General features: G+C 42.5%; 1 protein-coding gene across 8 annotated transcripts in view; it reads left to right on the top strand.

Annotated features, from left to right (window-relative positions):
- The window catches only part of ARPP21 (cAMP regulated phosphoprotein 21), a 207,830-nt gene that overhangs the window by 86,544 nt on the left and 100,717 nt on the right, over window positions 1-20,569 (top strand). For 6 of the 8 annotated variants that reach the window (XM_048511050.1, XM_048511045.1, XM_048511047.1 and 3 more), the window contains 2 exons: window positions 14,407-14,515; window positions 17,056-17,157. In XM_048511050.1, coding sequence (XP_048367007.1) covers window positions 14,407-14,515; window positions 17,056-17,157 — 211 coding nt within the window. The remainder of the gene's footprint in view (window positions 1-14,406; window positions 14,516-17,055; window positions 17,158-20,569) is intronic. The other 2 variants (XM_048511052.1, XM_048511051.1) reach the window with 1 other exon arrangement.

The following is a 20,569-nucleotide window of genomic DNA, read 5'->3' as shown; positions in this document are numbered from 1 at the left end:
TGGAATAATATTATTCCAATATATTCCAGTTATTTATTGGAATAATTATTGGAATAATAATTATTGGAATAATAATTGGAATAATTGGAATAATTATTCCAATTGTTCCAGAAGAACCTCTTCTTACAGAGGGAGCTGCAGCGCTTCTGTGTGGTTTCCATAGTCTTTGCACACCCAGCTATGCCTTTTTTCAGATAGACATGATCTGGCCACAGTTATCAATGCTGTGATCGTATACTACTATAATGAACTCTGGCTCTGTCTTTGATGACTGTTTAAAAACTTTAAATAGACTAAACTCTGGTAGTAAATCATGAGTGCCATTATAAATCCTAGGTTCAGCATTCAGAGTTTTTAAGGTAAATTCCAGGACAATGTTACAGAGAGGATCTCCTCTCACTTAAAGCAAGCTCAGAGGATTGCAGTCCATTTTGCCTCAGATTTGCAGCAGACAGTCTGTTCCTATGAAATGCCATTCTAAGGCTATAGGAGTTGCCATATAAGAGGCCATTGCTTACATAGGGGCATATGTATTTGTTTCTGTCAGTACTGGGGCATAAATGAAGCATGGGCACCATCATGATTGCACTAGCATTACTTCCTTTCAGTCACAATGTATTATTCATGCTCAAGAAGAAGGTTTTAAAATAGATTTCAATTATTTTTAATTCCTTACGTGAGTACAGTAGTGCAACTAGGAATCCTATTGTAATTCAGTGCAGAATTTTGTTTAGGAAATTAAAATCAAACAGAATTAAAATACCGTTAAAATCCTTTCCTGGAAAAAATACTTTTCTTTCTATTTATATTTTTGCTTCTCTCCAGCAGTGTAACAGAGCAGAGGGGAAAAAAAATAAAAATAATAGTCATGCTTTTCTGAGAGGGGCTTCCATTAAAGAACTTATACATATGTATCTACTAAGCAGCCTGGCCAGCCCAAATGCTTGTTTAACATTTTCAGGCTGAGGAAAAACCATGCTCCTCTTGAAATAAATACAGAAATTTACAAGGTAGGCAGCTAACCTCAAATGTTGGAAATATAGCAGGGAAGGGAAGCAACTTTCTGTTTTCTGGATAAATGGTGTGTGTGGCTGTGTGTGTGTAAGCAGGGGTGTAGCTTAGTAAAGAAGGCCCAGGGGCACACCTCTGGTTAGGTCAGCGGTTCTCAACCTGTGGGTCACGACCCTTTCACAGGGGTCACCTAAGACTCTCTGCATCAGTGTTCTCCATCTGTAAAATGGATAAATGTTAGGGTTGGGGGTCACCACAACATGAGGAACTGTATTAAAGGGTTGCGGCATTAGGAAGGTTGAGAACCACTGGGTTAGGTGGATCTCGGAGAGGGGAGCCAACACTATAAAACTACAGCTGGCCTGCTGGCAATACTACAAAACTACAACAAACTCAGGCCCTTTCCGCACGGGCCAATAACGACACCCTGGGGACGGCAAAAACGCTGTCCCCAGGGAGCCGTTCGCACAGGTGGCGCTGCCAAAATGCAGCAGCGCCGACCTGGCTCCCTTCCCCCTCCCCCAGGGCGGCCTCAGCGCATTCCCGGCGGCGCGGTGCAAATGGCACCGCCGGGAATGCATTGTTGTCCCCGTCCTTCCCCACTCACCTTGTCGCCATCATCACCCTTCTGGCCTCCGAAGGCCCTCCCTCGCTGTCCTCCAACCCCTGGAGGTCAGAGGACAGCGTGGGCGGGTCTACGGAGGCCAGCAGGGCGACGACGGCGACGAGGTGAGTGGGGAAGGACGGGGAAGAGGCGGGTCGGCCGGGCGACGGTGCTCCGTGGCGCCGTGGTCCCAGCGTCGTCAGGTCGGCGTTCATTACGCCGACCCAACCCCTTCCGCCTCCGTGCGGAAGGGGCCTCAGTTTGCTACTGACTCCAAACCTTGCTGAGGCCAACAGCAAACAGGCTACTCCAGTCTCCAAATGGAGATCAGGCATGGTGCCTGGCCTTACACTAGAACTCCATATGGAATTTGGGGGCAAAGCCAGCCCAACTGGCCCCCTCCAAAGTACCATATGGAGTTTGGAGTAGCCGGCACTTAACTGTACCCTGGCCAGTTGGGGCCAGGGTGCAGTTGCTGCAGGGGGGGTTGTGTGACAATCCGCCCCCCAGGAAGTGGTGCCTGGGACTTTAGACTTTTCATGTCCCCCTTGCTATGCCAGTTCATGCAAGGACAGAAGAAATATGTAATCTGAAAATTCTAAATGTAGAGATTTGTCTGGAGGAGTTCCTTTCCTCATTTCAGTTTCATTTATTTCCTTGAAACCAATGGATTAAAATGAACTATAAAAATGAACTGGTTTTAATTAAAAAAAAAACTATTGTCAGTCAGCAGGCCATGCTATCATTTCATTTACATTGTATTCTCTGTGTAGTGTCAGTGCAGAAGGCAATTACAGAAAGTTCTAGAGCTCTAGAAACAGAACAGGATCTCAAATCTCTTCCCAGAGGGAGTGTGATGTCCCTCTATGGATGCTTTGAGAAGAAAGATTTCACACTCAGTTCTTTTCTGATTGCCACATAGGAAACACCTCTGTGACAATTGTCTAGGGAATTTCTCCTCTTATCAGTTCGAGCTGTTAGAATTTCTAGTTTTGTTTATTTTCATCCTGTTCTTAGCTTTTAAAAAATGAGCTGTATAATTCTTTATCCTCTTGTCGTTTTCTTTTTTTTTTTGGCCTTGGTAGAGCAAATGAAAAACATCTCAGTTTTATACAGTACTACAGAGGGAATGTGCCAGCTTTTGATGGCTACAACTTTTGCTTGTGGTATTTACAAGAAAGCCATAATGTTGACTTTTGCTTCTATTGTTCCAAATTCATGAAGCAGTCTCCAGCCCTGTCTGTCTCCTTGATGTCTCAACTGACCCCACTGAGTCAGTTTTGTTATAAACGAACTCGTCCTCCATTGTCTTTTCCTATTGGATATAGGGCCAAGCATACATCTTCCATGTCTCCAATTCAGACAGCAGCACTTGGGAAAGAAGCATTAGAGGCTGACAAAAAGCAACCATCCCAATGCTTGAAAGTGACCAGGTACTTCAGGGGTGCAAGTGAATGAACCACAGATGTAGCTAAGCCAGGCAAGAGAAAAAGGATGAAGAAAAATCATGTCAAATCTGGACCATTACTCAATACTTTGGAAGATCCTGCTGTATCCATTTCAATGCCAGCCATATGAAACAATTTATTTATTTTATTTATTTATTTTCTTAAACTTTTATACCACCCCATCCCCGAAGGGCTCTGGGCGGTGTACAACACAAGGGAAAACAATGTAAAATAGCTAAAACATTTAAAAGCAGCGATAACCGTAAAAAAAACCTATTTCTAATAAATATATAATAAATCTCAATAAGATAAATGGCATTCGACAGTCTATTATTAAAGTTCCCTCCCCTCCCCCGAAAGGGAGGAGTGGCGTCCGGTATTCTAGTTTTAAAATTCCCTCCCCCTCCAAAAGGAAGGAATGGCGAGTCTCATTAGATGACAGTTGGCCCAGATGTCAAGGGCCAAAGAAGGGGGGCACCATCAGCGGCCGGTTCCTCCAAAGGCCGGGCAGAACAGCTCCGTCTTGCAGGCCCTGCGGAACTCACCAAGGTCCCGCAGGGCCCAGACAGCTGGGGGAAGAGCATTCTGTCTGTCTATTGCTGTCTGTTTCAGTACCAACAACAAGCACATTATCAGTACAAGATAAGCCAGTTCTAGAATCCTTCCAAGAGGTTTTCCAAGAATTCTTATTTATTTTGATGTATTTATTATGCAATTTCCATACCGCCCTTCCCCTTTCAGGATCTTCTCAAAGCAGTGCAGCCTCTTGTATTACAGTGTTCGCGGATGGGAAATAGAGGACACTACTCCTTTCCTTCTCCAAACCACCCTTCCCTTCTCCAAACCACCAAAGTTGCGTAGCCCAGAGTATCAAAATGCAATGTAGCTCTTCCCTTTTCTCAACTCTTTTGGCAATCATGGTGTGGAATGTCAAACTGCTCTTTCTGATCTCCGTTTGTCATGTCTGGAAAAGATAATGCACCTTCCCTAGAAAAATGCCTACTCTAAACTGAAATAACAAACCGGGACTAAACTCGTAACCAAATCCAAACAGAGTCTCAACTCAGCTCAATCTTTATTATGACCCAAGATCAGAGAAAAAACACGCCAATGCTGTGTAGTCTACAATTATCGTATTAAGCAATACTCGATATAATGATATACAATGTTTAAAATAAAATACTGGCCTGTTAAAACTAAACCATGATTCTATGCCTTATTGGGCATTTCATTTTGCTACTTTAAAGATAGTTTCATTGGAGCTATTGGCAAGAAAAAAAATATGAAAGTGGTTTGTTCTGCCTGGGCATGTAGACAAAATTGTCTTGAAAAGATAATGTATCTTCCCTAGGACAACGTTTGCTCCAAACAGAAATAACAAACCAGAGCTAAACCTGTATCCCAACCCAAGCAGAGTCTCTGGCCATTTCTGCACGGCCCCCTCGCGCCCCCACGCCGGCAGGAGTTCCGTGTGGGAAGTGGCGTGCGGGGACGAGGCAACGAGGAGGCAGAGGCAGAGCTGACTCCGCGCAGACTGCCTCTGCATCCCGCCCACTTGCAGTGTCTTCCCTGCGTCGCCTGCCCGGGGCGTCGCAGCCCGCCACGCTGCCCTCCGACCCCTGGAGGTGAGACCCAGTGTCAGGCAGGGGAACTGCGACACCACCAGGCTGACTGGCACAATGAAATGAGAGAGGAAAAGCATCTTCAAGCGGCCAGCGGTTCGCGCACCCAGCATGCATGAGACGATCCCTCAACAACAACCCCTTTAAAGGGTTGTTGTTTAGAAGCGGCTTTAAGCGCCCGCCCTGGCGGGAGGAGAAGCGTCAGGTCGCCCGCTGCTCGTTGCAGCAGCTGGCCCTATCTCTTTGGCCTGGCGGCCTAGAGAGCCTTTTTTGGGAGAATGCCCAGGCCCATTAGTAAGCAGACCCGATACGAATCTGGCCTCTGACTCCACCTCCCTTTTGTCAATCTACCCTTTTATCCTGTTAAAGTGAATGAGATTCAGATTTTCCCTCCCCATATAACTATCACCAGTTCCTAGGTTCTTGCCAACATTCACATGGAAAGTGCCACTGAGTTCAACGCCTTCCAATACTTTCTCCTCTTACATCCCTGATGCTTATTTTGAAGAGGTCCAGTCTCCCTTTCACAAAGTTCCACAGGGCCAGTCTCACATCTACTGTGGCTCACAAACAAATAACAAAATCACAACAATCTGCTACTTCTGTCTTTTCCTCTCCAAATTGGACATTCAGACATATCCTTCTTTCATGTGAATTGTATGACAGAGATTGAGAAATCAGAATCTAGCCATTTTTAAAAACTATGAACCTTCTATCATCTAGCTGTAACCTCTATCTGTGGGTTCTGTGGGGCAGAACTTGGAATGAGTTTGCAACAACAAATTTTAAAAAACAAAATGGTTTACTTTCTTAACATATAACATATAACATCAACATTTAACATCACACTTCAAGGTCCTGTTCAGGTTGCATTTTCAAGTAATTATATTTACAGTCTACTGATACTGCCAAGTCCAATTCTTCTTTGCAAGTGGGTTGGCTCCTGAAGACTCCAAGGGCTTGATGAACAGGACTCAACATGATGAAGGTTTCCAGGAGCACTCTCACCCATTACAACCACAAAAAGAAACCCTGAAACAATAAACTCCCAACATTTACAACATAGCAAATATAAACAACTACCTTCCCAGTAGTTCCCAACAATATTGCAGTTATCTTAACAAGGTGTTAAGGGCTTATACAACCAAGGTCCGAGTCTGGTAGCCTTGTCTCCTCCAAACTACATGAGGTCTGCAACCTCTTGCTACTTTGAGTCTCCACCCCTTACTGGGTCAACCCATTCTGAGCATGGGGGTTACATAGCCACATGGTCAGGATTCTTTTAAAGATCAAAAACACCAAGCTTACATTGTCAAGGGCCAGATTTCTTGCAATAGTTATAAGACATAAGCACCAGAGGTGGGTTTAACATTAGGCTGATCACTGTATAGCAATTTTATATCTATCTGGTATTCTATTGACTAATCTGGTTTTTAAAATTATTATTACTTCCTATTTGTTTTTTTTAAGTTTTTTAATTTGTTTTTTAAACAATTGCAATATAACTTGTAATTGATATATTCCTGTATATTCTTGTGTGTTTAAATGAGTTGGGTCAATGGACCATAATGAACATTGTTTGTCTTGTTGTTTGTTGTCTCTTCCTCACCTTTTTCTTCTTTTGCACTTATTCCATGCTCAGATTTTGATGCTTTTTTATAAATTTGTTAAAATCAGCCACCTATCTTGCTGGCCCTTGCCTGCGGTTTTAAAAGTTGTCACCTCCATTTCTTCTAATCTAAATCTGTTTTTTTTTTAATGTTTCTTTTGTTTTATTAATGTGTTCTTAAATTTCCTAGAGTCTCTTTTTATTAAAAGATAATCTTTAGATTGTTTATTGCTCTATATCTCTTATTTTTCTGCCATAATTTCTTTCATAATTTCTGGAGCAACTTTTGGGGGAGAGCAGTGTTCAACTGTACCTTTCCATTATTGCTCATCTGGATCTTTTCAGTCTGCTTCTGATCTCCTTTCCACAAATCTTTTTTCTTTGTATATGTTCTTCCCTTATTTTTTTAATTAGATCATGATTTATAAAAATGATCTCAGTTTCTGTTTTGCATACCATTCCTATTATTCCATATCTTCTGTTATTCAAATTGGTATGTAGTACCTGTTTGTTCATGGCATTATATAGCCGTACATTGAACATCAGTGAACAGGAAACTGAATTGTCTTTCTTCCTAAATGTCTTTGGCCGTTTCCGCACGGGCAAAATATGACGCTGCCGCGAACGGAAAAGAAGCTGCCAGATGAGCGTTTCGCGCCAAGAGCGCGGTATGTAGCCGCTGCCGCTGTAAAACGCTTAAACCGGGCGCGAAGACGGTGTATTCAGAAAACGCTAAACCATACCTTTTTTTCCCCATGTGACGACGCCGCATCTCGGTAATAACAGCCACGGAGCTGTCGCCACAAATGGCGTTGGCCTGCACGGCCGTTAGCGCGCAGGCTAACGCCGCGAGACGCCGCTCAAGAGCGCCCGCAGCGTAACCGTCATATTTTCAAGGGCTGCGGATCTCCCAGCCCGCCTCTTGCCCGTGTGAACGCTTTTGGGATATGTCGCAATTTTGGCGACGGCCATCGGCCGCTGCTTTTGGCCGTGCGGAAACGGCCTATGTCTCTGTCTTCTTTATCTTGCTGTTTGGACGCTTCTATAATTCATTCTGCCTTCAGTACTGGAGCTATTTTTGATCTATTTCTTTACTCCCTCATGTCTCTCCTCTTGCTACGTGCAGCTTTTCCTTCACAAGTTCCATCCATTTTAATTGCTGATTCTCCTAGACTAGTAAGTTATTTTTTTCTAAAATGAATGTGAATTCTTTTATTGCATCTTCCTGGTTTTTTCTTCAGCCTCTGGTATTGGTAAACTAATGTACACAAACAGATTAAATAATTGTAATATACAGGAGGGGGAGCCACAAGGACTCATGAGGCTATCAAATTGCATTCTTTCTCTGCTGCCCTCTACTTTATCCTCTGCTGCCCTCTACTTTCCCCCTCACCCTTCATTTGGTGTTTTCACAACCCTTTCATGGCCACTACCGAGTTCTCCATTCTTCCCACAACCCTTCTCCTGCTGCTTTCTCGTTTCCCCAGTCCTACTGTCACCACTACTGCCTTTTCCATCCCTCTATTATTGCTGTTTTCTCCCTCCCCTCCGTTTTTTTCTCCTCCCACACCTGCTCTTTCATTCCACCAACTCTCCTACCACTGAAGCTTGATAATTGCTGTCACTTTCTACCCCTCCCTTTGTCTGTTTCTTACTTTTTTCTTTTAAAAAGAACCCTTGGTTATATGGGGTTGCTAGGCAGCCCTATAATGGTAACTGTAATCTCACAAAATGTCAGTATTTTTTTTAAAAAAAGCGTTAAGCTTTTTCCATATACAAGCTGGTACATCATTAGGTTAGTTCTACCAAATACTGACTTTTATCAATTCCAGATACTTTTCTATACATGATGTGCAAATTTTTACACTATAGTTGTACTAAATGAAATCTATATGGATGCAGATACCTGTAGGTCTGTAGGAAAAGCAGTGTTGGAGTGGTTTATATATATATGCCATGTTCCACATACGGAACAGGTTCTCTGGATTGTAGTTTTACAACTGCCATTAGAATATTAAAAACTCTACAAGGGTAGACTCAATCTATGCATTAATGCAGAATGAGGTGATAAGAGTCAGGATTGTGATACTGCAAACTATAAGGAACAGGATGTATCTTTGAATGCTCTTTCACATAAGCTGCAAGTACACAGAATGTAGCCATGGCTGTGAGCATCAATGCTTTTAGAAGGGTATCAGAAAGATGCATGAGGGGTGTGCAGAAATTCAGTGGCTACTAGACACAGTGACTAAAGAGCACTTCTGCATACTGAAAAGCAGGGCGTATGTTTATTTTATAACATTTTTACTGTGAAGGAGAGGCATGTAATCTCTGAAGCCATAATTCACATCTTTGAGATCTATAAAACCAAGCATCTGTGATAATATCTTCTAGAGGAAAAAATGCCCAAAATAATCTTGCAGCAACCTCTGGAAGAGCATGTCATTTTGAATGGATTAATGGAATTTATTTACCCAAAAAGTTAAACATTGCATCAATATACAGTCTCAAGTTACATAATTAAAAACTAATCCTCATTTCATGATGAATAACCTTTGGACTATAATGTACCCTAAATAGAAAACTACTGAAAATATCTTTGATTTTTTTTCTCAAGAAGCATTGTGCATTTTTAAAATATATATATTTTAACTTTTAAAAATCCAATTTTTTATTTTGAAAAAAATGTGATTTTTTATCCATCTTGTAGAAAATACCATTATTAGGAGGCAGCATCATGAGAAGGTCTTGGCTTTTGTGTTCTGTTCATTTGGCCTTCCAGGGCAACTTGTTGGCCTCTGTGTGAAACAGAACGCTGGTCTGATCCAGCAGGCTGCTCTTACGCTCCTAAGCAGAAAAACTGTACATTGTGAAGGAAGAGTTATAGTGCTGTCCTCCGTAGAGCTAGACCTTGCTAGTTGAGGGGTACAACTGTGCTCAGAATGGAACCGCGAGTGTAGCTTTTTCTCCAAAGGACCTTTCACATGGCAAGGCATTGAAAATGTTAACAGCTGTTGGGCAGTTGGAAATGTTTATAGCCAAAACTTCTGCCTGCCCCTTCGTTCTGCATAATATATCCTGTATTCTGTCTTAAGTAGGGAGAATTAAAACTGGTATTTTTCACTTGCAACCCAAAGTGGTGCAGTACTCTGCCTCAAAGCATGATGCTGCAGATACAGATCAGTTTCTCTCTCTTAATATGTGGTATTTTTCACAAGATTCTGACTTAACAGGAAAGCAGAGGCATGTGTTCATTTTAATATTCCGCGTGTGCCAGTGACTATGCAGAGTTGTCAGATGTGATGAATCACGACTAAATACCTGCTTTGAAATATAAATGACGGCCCTCCTGTGGTAGGATGAAACTGAAAACAAATCCAGAATTTTTTTCAGGAACATTTTTAATGTGAACGTTAGAAAGAATAATCCCCATATTTGGAAAGGATAGTACAAAATGTGAAATGTAAATCTCAGGCAAGGTACTGTTAAAGTTTCAATGAATGAATTATGGCCATGATTTTGTGCTAGGTAGGATGCTGTGGGGACTGTATTTACTTTCATACAGTCAATTAATCTGCAGATTCTGAAAGAACCTGCCAGTATGAAAGCAAATGCTGTACATGTGTAAGATGGCTTGGTTAAAGACTTTGTTAAAGTCAACCTTGATACAGTCAACCACTCAATGTGTTGTATAAACCGCTGGCTATACTGATGATAGTGTTTTGAGAGCTCTTATTATTGTCCTTTGTAATGGCAAAATGCAATAATAAACAGTAAGCAGAGTCTGAACTTTTTTAAAGAGCCACATAGGAGCTTACTGTAAGTATAACAGTGTAGACCCAGAACAGAATTTTTTTTGTAGCTTTCCGTGACACCTCCCCTTTGAAGAGGGGTTAAAGCATTCTGCTTTGCTGCTGTTTGTTGCCTCTTTAGCTTTTAATTCCTTTCAGGGAGGACCCTTGATGTTAAAGGCTTGTGCAGTGCCGGGCAAATTAGATTTAACGTCAGTCAACAAATGAGGAAATGGGGCTTGCTGTGTTTTGGGAGCAAAAATAATGGATTTACCTTCTAGAGCAAAATTATTAGAGCGAATCCCCATTGAGAGAGCTCACTTTTATCTGAGGTAGCACTATTAGATTCAGGGTCATTCACTGAACTTTCCAAGTTGCATCCTGTGGGACTAAACAAGTTTGTCTTTCTTGGCCAGTCTTTTTTAATCATTTTAAAAAGTTCTGTTCTTGGACGGTGTATTTATTCAATTCACAGAGATCTTATAAGACGGGGAATGTGCTTGGCCAGAAATAGTTTAGGGCTGTTAGGTATCATGCTTTCATTATCTATGGACCTCTGCCACTAAGACAGATAGAAACCCTACTTTGAAAGATTTTTTGTGCTTTGTTTATTCCTAATATTGTACCTTTCGCCTTTGATATCCTGGCAAAATAATATTGCCATATGACTTGTTTGAAAATCTTAGAAAGAATTAAAACTATCCAGAAAACAGCTCAGTGCAAAAGGCCACATATTCCTATACTGGACTGTGTTTTGAATGCCTCCTATTAATTTGATATTCTGAATAACATTTTCATGGGAGTAAACTCCATAGAATAGACCTGAGAGGGTTCTGAGCAGACTTACTTATGCTTGCTATGGGAACAATCCTAAATGGGTCTACTCAGAATCACATGTATTCCTCCCAGGAAAGTTACCCTTTGCATTTCTCCCTAAAATCTGTCAAATCTGGAACAAAGGATCATTCTAGTCCAAATTTGGGAACCGGCTCTCCAGATGTTCAGGAACTACAATTCCCATCAGCCCCTACCAGCATTGCCAATTGGCCATGCTGACCCAGAGCTGATAGAATTGTAGTTCTAGTATCTGAGCTTATAGGTCTGATTAGTCTGTCCTCATCCGAAATACTACTTTTGCTGTTCTTTCTGTCTTGTTAGAATGGTTCCGTTCTTCTGTCTGGAAATTCAGCTGTAGTCTGCTGCCATCTAATTGGTCTGCAGATTGTTTCATATTCTAATTTGTCTACCTAGGTGATCAATATGGAAGGTCTTAGGTTACTGATTCCACTGAATGTCTCTTTGAATATGAGTGAACCACAATCCCGCCTTGCCTTTTCTCACCTCCGCTCTAAAGCTGCCCTTGGTCTGTCAGGTTAGCTCCTAGTACAGTACAGTGATGAATCAGTCCTGTTTTAAGGGGTTGTTTTTAATCTCTGGATTTCTTCACTTGTTAGTTTTAAGAGGCCTCTCTGAATATTCAGTCTTCATGTTAGGTGCCATATCTCCTCAAGGGAATATTTATTTCTGAAATTCATGTACTTCATTTCCTAGTCACAGAGCTTTTAACCATGGCTTGAAATGTGTTAAGATGAGTTCTTTCACATACCTGTAGAAGTTTATACTGAGTGTAAAATGGGCAGTTTCCACACACTTTGTCCACAAGGTCTAGTCTAGTGCATGGACATGCCACTGGAGCATGGAGGTTCAAATAGAGAGAGTCCAGTATAAATAAGCCTTACAACTAATTTTGTCAAGTAAGGGTTGGGTGGTATCAGGTCTAGATTTACTGGACTCTATATATGAATATATTGTAGGCTATGCCTAGTGCGTATAGGTGAGTCAGATCCAGTATAGCACTATGGGAGCACTTTGGAGGGAATCAGATCTAAATATGGGTGTGTTAGCTGCTTTCAAGTCATGGCAAACCTATGAATCAGTGTCGTCCAAAACATCCTATCATTAACAGCCTTGCTCAGGACTTGCAAACTGAGCACTGGAGCTTCCCTTATAGGATTTATCCATCTCATGTTTGGTCTCCCTCTTTTCCTGCTGCCTTCAACTTCTAGCATTCTTGTTTTTTCCAGTGACTCTTGTCCTCTCATAATGTGAGCAAAGTACAATAGCCTTTGGTCTATAATTCTAGATCAGAGGTCTGCAACCTGCGGCTCTCCAGATGTTCATAAACTACAATTCCCATCAGCCCCTGCCAGCATGGCCAATTGGCCATGCTGGCAGGGGCTGATGGGAATTGTAGTTTATGAACATCTGGAGAGCCGCAGGTTGCAGACCCCTGTTCTAGATTCATCATTTTAGATTATTTTCTAGAGAGAGTTCAGGCTTGATCTAGAACCCACTGATTTGTCTTTTTGGCAGTCCATGGTATCCATAAAACTTTCCTCCAGCACCACACTTCAAAGGAATATACTTTTTGTCAGCTTTCTTCATTGTCCAACTTCCTGCCCATACAGAACTAAACACCAGTATTTTAAGAGACTGTTAGATCCAGAAGAGCCTCTGCTGCTGCTGAAAGGCCGAGACTCCCCTGTTGAGGGAACTGAAACTTCAGATCTGATCCATTTTCCTTTTTAAAGACTGGCTTTTGCTAGGGTTAAGTATCCATTGCTGCCATTAAACAGTTTGAGGTTATTTTCGTAGTAGTAGTTGGCCACTGGTGTTCAAACAACAGTGTGCTATAACAATTTTTTCCACAAAAGCAAAACACAAGCAATTTAAACATGGGTGAGAGTCTGCTCTGACTGAGGATTGATAAAAGTGAATTGCTATGAACAGTAATTGTGGAGGACAAGAACATAAAGTTTGAACACAGCTCTTTGAATTGTGAAGTGATTTCATTGAGAAGTCAAAAAGGGGGGTTTGTGTATTAAATTCTTTCATTTTGCATTCGTCTTTATTACGGTTGTCTTAAGCTCATAGGATCTGTGGAATGGTGAGCAGTGGTTAGTAATAGTGGTATTTATTTGTACAGTGGACTGGTATCAGTGCCACTGGAAGAAGCAACATAAACAAAAATAACTAGTTTATTGTTTATTATTATTCCTACAGAAATTGTGATGTAATACAGATTATGACAAAAACAAGAACAAGGGAAGTGGAAAGGCTATTCTACTTCAGTGCCAGGGTATCACACTCTGTCTTCCTTGGAACAATCATTCTTTCATGTCTGTTTAATGGAGGAGAAAGGAAGACTTTTCTTTGCAAGATCTAAGTTTTCATATTTTGGCAAAGATATTTCAGATCCAGTTACTTCTGTTTTCACTTCTCACAATCTTATTCATGTTGACAGGAGCTTTTGCGCACAGATTGAACGTGTTACTGTTCTCCATATGATCCTCAGGTTCTCCCTTGACAATTCTGTCTGTCTCCTGCGAATTCTTGTGAAAGTAACACATAGATGCTGAGTACAGAAAAGAACCCTTCTGTTCACACTTCCCCCCTTGCAATTTATGAATGCTTTTGAATTAACAAAGCAGACACTATGTGACAATATGTGATTCTGTACTTTTTAAACCAACTCGCTGCTTAATGAAGCTTTGGCAGAGAGAACACAAAATCTGGGATGTTAATAACAACCTAAAATGCACTATGTCCTGGAGATTAAAATGTCCTCCAAGCTTGCAATTATATCAATTGTTAGCTCGATGTAAAGAGACATTTTTCTCATCCTTTTCAAACAAGGTCATAGAAAGAGCACAAAGCAATTTATCTCAGCCTCTGAACCCTAGAAATGTGAAACTGTCCATCAGCAAAGTCTGCCCATTTAATAACCATCTGGATGGGTTTTAAATCAATTGGAAAATTGATACTCTGTGACAATTTTGAAATGTTTTTTTCCCAATTTACCTTCTGCTGGGTAATTATTTGTTTAAATCAAATACCACTACAGTCTTCCCCCACAGTTATCAATTCACTGTAGTTTGAGTGAAAAGTTCTCTAAAAGACTGCCATATAGTTTGCTGATCAATCAGTTGAAATTGTTGCTGCAGATCAGCATGGCTGGAAAAGCAAATTAGCCTAACCTCATTCTGCTTTCTCATCCCTCAGTCATTGCAAATAAACCCTTCACCACAATGACCAGTCACTCAAATTCAACTTGCTACCTGCATGTCAACCAAAAATATTTATGAAAATAATGTTAGCCTTTTACCGGAGCTGTCCATCAGTACTGACATCAGCAACCAAGAACAGTGGTCTTATTTTGCCTTTAAATACCCTCTGATAAAAAGAAAAGAATACCAACAACTTAAAAACAAAAAGGGGGAGGGGGAAAGATTTTTATTGATATGTTTTACTTTGCTGGCAGACCAGAGCAAAGGTTTTCTGAACATTTAAAAGATGAAAAAGGTGAAGAATCCCAGAAGCGATTTATCTTGAAGCGAGATAACTCTAGTATTGATAAAGAAGACAATCAGGTTGGTTCTCGGTTCGAGAGTTGCCGAACTTTGTCGTTGTTGTTTTTTGGAAGTGGGCTGGCTGATGTTGTTGATGTTGTTCTGTTTCTGCTGCTGCTACTTTCCTTCTTGCTCCTGCTCCATCTCCCTCGGCTGCTCTCGCTCCCCAGTTTTTGGCGCTCAGTGGATAGCATCCAGCCGCAAGCGTGTTTGTTTCGGCAGTGGCAGTTTTGCATGAGCAGCTTTGCTTGGTGCAGGAAATGCTGCATGTGGAAGGGCAAGTCGGAATGTTCAAAAGGCTCCTGTGCTGTGGGTTTATTCTTTTCTTTTGGTTTTGCAGTTGTCTTTTGTGACTCTGTGGACACTTGGACCAGCTTTTACCAATCTATTGAGCTGGTGGGTGACTAATGCATACTAATAATAAACATAAATGGGGGAAATATTGCAATGAGGACAAATTGATTTTTCTGTTATCCACAAGTGAATTTTCACAGGGAAAGATTTCCTACAGTTTCCACCACCACCATGTTTAATTGTTCACATAACTTGCTTGGTTTTTGCATGCATGTGCCCGAAACCTGTCTCCTCTGTGTGCTGCTTGTCATGTTGTTCTGCGTTGTTAAAACTATCAATATGAAACATGCCAATATAAAAATGTGTCAGGAGCTGGCTAAGTGAACAGCCTAAGGGGTGGGGGGGGAACCTGTTGAAAAAGCACGTATTTTGCTTCAAATGATGTTTTTAAGTCCACTAAAATACACACACGTTCAAAACTAAGGAAAAGAACTTGAACTTGAAAAATGTTTCTTTTGGTTCTGGAAGAACTTTTGTAAGAAAATTCCTGAAGGTAAGATAATATATATGTTCTGACCTGGGATTTTGGCACTGTGATGTGTTCTAGTGAATCTCTTTACACCAGAGTGCCTCACTGGTTCACATATTTGGTAAGAGAGTATTTTACCTCTCTCACTCTCTTGCTCTCTCTCAAACACACACTCATACACACTCTTCTACAGTTGCTTAGATGGTTTTCTAGTCATCACATCTGAATTTCAAAAACAGAAAAGTTTAGGCTGTCAGGAATGAAGTGTGTATACAAGACATACTGCGAATAAAGCATTGTAGCTAGAGGCTAGCTGTAAATGGAAAGCTTTGTACAGGGGTTTTACTTCCCCATTAAGCACCTACGGGGAGAGGCTGTGGCTTAGTGGTAGAGTATCTGCTTGATTTGCACAAGGTCCCAGGTTCATTCCCCAGCATCTCCAGTTGAAAGGACCAATCTGTAGGTGATGTGAAAGGCTTCTACCAGGGACATTGGAAAGCCACTGCCAGCCTGAGTGGGCAATACTGGCATTGATGGATGAAGGATCTGATTCAGTAATCTTCATGTGTGTCCACCTTAGTATGCGTTTTACTGCTTTCTGGACTGTGTGAAATGTTAGAAATTCATATTTTATCTCTTGTGCAGAATATTCTCAACAACATTTTTCTCTTCCTCAGATTTTAATCTTTTAAAGCTTTCCCCCCCCCCCAATTTTTAGTTCATTTTCCAGAGTCTCTCTGTTTACTTCATTATTATCAGGTATATCATTAGTATCTCAGCATTTTGCAGAAAAGTGTGCAAATCGGTTCTTCCCTTGACAAGCCAGGTACAAGACAACCTGGATGCAAGGGAAAGCATTCTATTAATTTTAACCAACCCCCTCTCCAAAAAAAACCCCTATTCTCCTGACTCCTCTTCCTTCCCTACAAATGGAGGCCGTAGTTGAGTGGTTGAACACAAGCTTTGCATGAAGATTAACAAAGATTCAGTTCCCAGCCAGGATGTGGTTTGAGATTGCTATCAAGAGTCAGCAACTGATAGACTAGCAGCCCAATCCAGACTGTGTTGGTGGGCTAGGAAGGTGCCTCTCTGGCACCGCGCTGCCCACTCCACAGGGCTTTTCTGCAATGTGGGAAGCTTGAAAGAAAATTCCCCATGAGAGGAATAGAGATGCACCACAAAAATCATGACATATCTCCCCTGGTAGCTCTGCCAGTGCACAGGGGCCGACTGGGCACTGGAGGCCGACTAAGGTCAGCCATACCCCACTTGTGGCCTGCCCCTGGCCATGCCAGCGCAGTGTTTTGCGCTGGTGGGCCTAGCTGACAGGCACAGCTTCCGGGTTGGGTGCTGCAGAACTGTGCAGCGCCCAGCTAAGTTGCTCCTTGATCCAGCAGAATGGGCACTCACGCCGGCACAGGGGTGCACTGGCACCAGAGGGGGATTCAGACCCCATCTCTGGATTGGGCTGTTAGTCTGATAGTGTAAGAAAACTTCATATAATCAAAGTGACTAAAAAGACCCATTTAAACTCGACACTTTCAGCATCATGCATTTTAATGCTATCAAGCACATAGCAAAATGCTATGATTTACATGCCACCTTTAGGAACAGGACAACACTCATTTTCATGCCTCATTTGTTTAAGTGAACATTTATTATTCTCCACTGACAGTTGTTTAACTGCAGTTTTTAGCAGCTCAACTTATGTAATCCTCCTGGTTTTTTTTATGCTCAGCAAAACAGAATTCATCCATTTAGAGATGACAGACGAAGTAAATCAATTGAAGAGAGAGAAGAGGAGTATCAGAGGGTGAGGGAGAGAATATTTGCACAAGATGTGAGTAGTTGTTTTAATTGCCTCTTTAGTGCCATATCTTTATCAGTAGTCAGCTAGTATACTTTCCCCTCTGACACTGTGGCAAGATTGCACTTTGTGGCAGGAGACAGTGGAAGGATACAGTTTGGACAAGATGGAGAAAAGTCAGCTTGATTTTTTTTTTAATGTATTGCTTGTTTTTGGAGAAAGACATTGGGAGTTGTGAAGAAAATAAGTTTATGTCTAACAGGGTAGGTGTGCTAGACAATTCACTTTTCCTTGCTTTCGTAAGCCTCTGTGTTCTGTGTGGCAGAGATAAAATTCTCCCATAGACCATTGATATGAATGGACATCTGCATGGTGTGATGTAATTACAGCCAAAGTTAGGAATATTGATTTTTTTTCACTACTTCCAACGATATGAATGAGGAAAACTATCATAAAATGTTGATGGTAGTCCTTCTGAAGAGGTTAATTTCCTGTCATGTTGGAGATATACGATGACTTGCTTCTGAATCTGAAAGCAATGACCACTGCATCGTGGAAGTGCACTTTCTAAGACATAGTTTCTGAGGGCTGAGCTTTGAGAAATCTGATTCTATGAATTCAGAAGCTGACCATATGCAGTGTTGTTTGACTTTGTGGTCTGACCCCTTGAGCAGTTTTGCAACTCTTTTTGAAAAAAAAAGGTGCCATGTGAATTTAATCATGCAAACGTGCGAGTGAAACTTAAACAATAGAAAAGACAGACAACGTATCTGAGGCACAGAGGAGAGGGCAAAGTAGCAGCCAGCTCAGCATTTCCAGCAGAGGCCAGCATGGTTTGCAATGCAAAAGGAGGGGCAACCAGAGGTTGCTATTAGAGTGGAGGAAAAAATCCCACTCCAGGCTCATGTTTTGCACATAATTGCATGTCCTTTGATAGAATATAGCATTTAATTTGCTTTAGGATCAAATCCAGATATAAAATGAGAATAGGTGTTTAATAAAAGTAACTACAGAATCAGGCTCTTTCTGCACGGGCGGAATAGAGCGCCTCAGGGATGGCAAAAACACCGTCCCTGGGGAGGGGTTTGCACAGCCGCCACTGCTGCATCGCAGCAGCGCCACCCTCGCTACCCCCAAGTGGCGCAAAGACAATGCTTCCGAACCTCGCTCCCTGAGTGAGGTTTTTTCAGAAGCAGCGTCTTCCAACCGCTGCCATTCGCTGGAAGGTGCCATTTCCCCCCCACCATCCCTGAACGCCATACCTCTCCTCCTGGCTTCCAGTGCGTTGCAGAGGCCAGGGGGGCGTGTCACCCCAGCCTGCGGGGGGTGTCCCATGGCCTCTGCGACGCACCGGAAGCCAGGAGGAGAGGTACGACGTTCAGGCTGCACTGCCGCCTGCCACCCTGCCAGGACCATCTGTGCAAATGGTCCCGGGGGGGTGCGTTGGCATTGTTTATGCCGACACCCCACCCCCCACCCCGCTTGGTGCCCGTTCAGAAAGGGCCTTAGATCCAGCCAGCTTTTTCATGCAGCCTCATTTGATCCACCTTCTTAATATGGCCCCCACACCACATGGCTTTTGTATACAAATCTTATGAGCTGTGTCTTAATGGCCAAAGAGGACCTCACCTTCCATTATCAACACCAGAACAGCTGGCTGGATCCCACCCAGCCAATGCATTCTGATGGATGGTGAGCGGGATGGCGCTGCATGCTGCATTAAAAGATTATTTCCTCCCATGTCATCCTGCCATATTGTCTTCTAATTGCTGCTTGTAATTAGCAGTAAATAACAGATTCACAGGAAAATAGCATTTGGGATTCCTTGAGGCATTAAAAGGAGCATCAGTTCACCAACCTTAGGGATTTCCAGAGGCATTAAAAGAGGCATCAATTTACAAGTTAAATTCTGAAGATGAATTTGTGTGGGTTAACTGCAGAAAGATCCAGATTGCCCTGTGCAATTGCACAAAGCACAAAATTTGGATTCGCTGTGGTCCCTCTGTATAAGCGTAACGCAATTTTAACTATAAGAAGCTGCTCTAACATTTATACTTTCTCCAGTTCTACCATCTCTCCCACATCCATCAAGAAGAATCATTATCTGATTGTTAAAAATATGTGATTGCCAGGGTTGAATACAGACAGATTAGTAGAATAAGTATTCATAATTCTGGCTTATGAGCAGTGTTCATAGAGTTTGGATTGGGAAATACCAGGAGATTTGGGGGGTGGAGCCTGGGGAGGGAGGGGTTTGGGGAGGAGAGAGACCTCAGCTGGGTATAATTCTTCTAAAGCAGCCATTTTCTTCATGGCAATTGACATTGGAGGTCAATTGTAATAGCGGGAGATCTCCAGGTCCTACCTGATGATGATGATTAATCACAACCACCAGATCTTCAGTCAATTTTGGCCTTCATACACGTCAGATTCTTCCCAAGAACTTGGGACATCATAATGTATTGGCATAGTATAAATGCAGAACCGAGCAATATGGCCTTTTGTAATTGATAGATGGAGATTTTATCAATATGTAAATGATTCAAGTGCCATCCAAGGTTTTTTGGTATAGCAAGTAGTGAGCCGATATTGTTGTTTTAAGACCTCCTGAGCTCTGGTTGACCATGAGCCTCCAAACTCTGGGAGGAAGCAGAAAAGGAGCAGTCAGAAAACAAAAGGTGAGCTGTGCTTTTTGAGGGCTACTTTTAAGGTCAGATTTTTAACTGTGCATTTGGAGAGGGGGGGCTTGGGGGTTTTTTTGCTTTCTGAGGGCTTGGGAAGGCTTTTGTGTGAGTGAGGGTTTTTCTTTGTCCTGGTTCTCGAGGTGGGGCTTCTGATGAATCACCACCCCTATTTAACTGCCATTCAGCTGTCTTCAGTACTCTCAAAGAGGTAACGGTACATGCCAAATGGCGTGCACAGTTTTTTGTTTTTTGTCAGTAAACATCCATTTTGGGGGAGACAATAGAATGTGAGTTAGAGTCTGGACACAGGTTAGAGGCTCCAGACACTAACGCAGTTTCAGCACGGGCTGAGAGCAACGGCTTCAGACCAGTAAAACACCGTTTTCGCGGGGACCCTTCGCACAGGCGCCACTGCCAAATCGATGCAGCAGCGCTCTATGCCCGCCAAAACGGTGTTTTCAAAACTCACTTGGGGAGCGAGTTTTCCTGCAAACGCCGGCTTCCATCCGCTGCCATGCGAACGGCAGCGGGTGGAAGCCAGCGTTTTCCCCTCCCCTCCCCTCCCCAGCCCCGAGCGCCTCCTTACCTTCTGCTGGCAGCCATCGCTCTGTCATCACTCTGAGGAGGGAAGGGGACACGCTTCCAGGCTTCCGGTGCTTCAGCCATCGCTCTGGCCATCGGGGCATGTCCCCTTCCCTCCTCAGAGCAACGACAGAGCAATGGCTGCCAGCAGAAGGTAAGGAGGTGTTTGGGGCCAGGGA

This window comes from Sphaerodactylus townsendi, linkage group LG11 (assembly GCF_021028975.2).
Source record: "Sphaerodactylus townsendi isolate TG3544 linkage group LG11, MPM_Stown_v2.3, whole genome shotgun sequence".
NCBI lineage: Eukaryota > Metazoa > Chordata > Lepidosauria > Squamata > Sphaerodactylidae > Sphaerodactylus > Sphaerodactylus townsendi.
The sequence above is the reverse complement of the archived record's forward strand: the minus strand, read 5'-3'. Positions and strand labels throughout refer to the sequence as shown.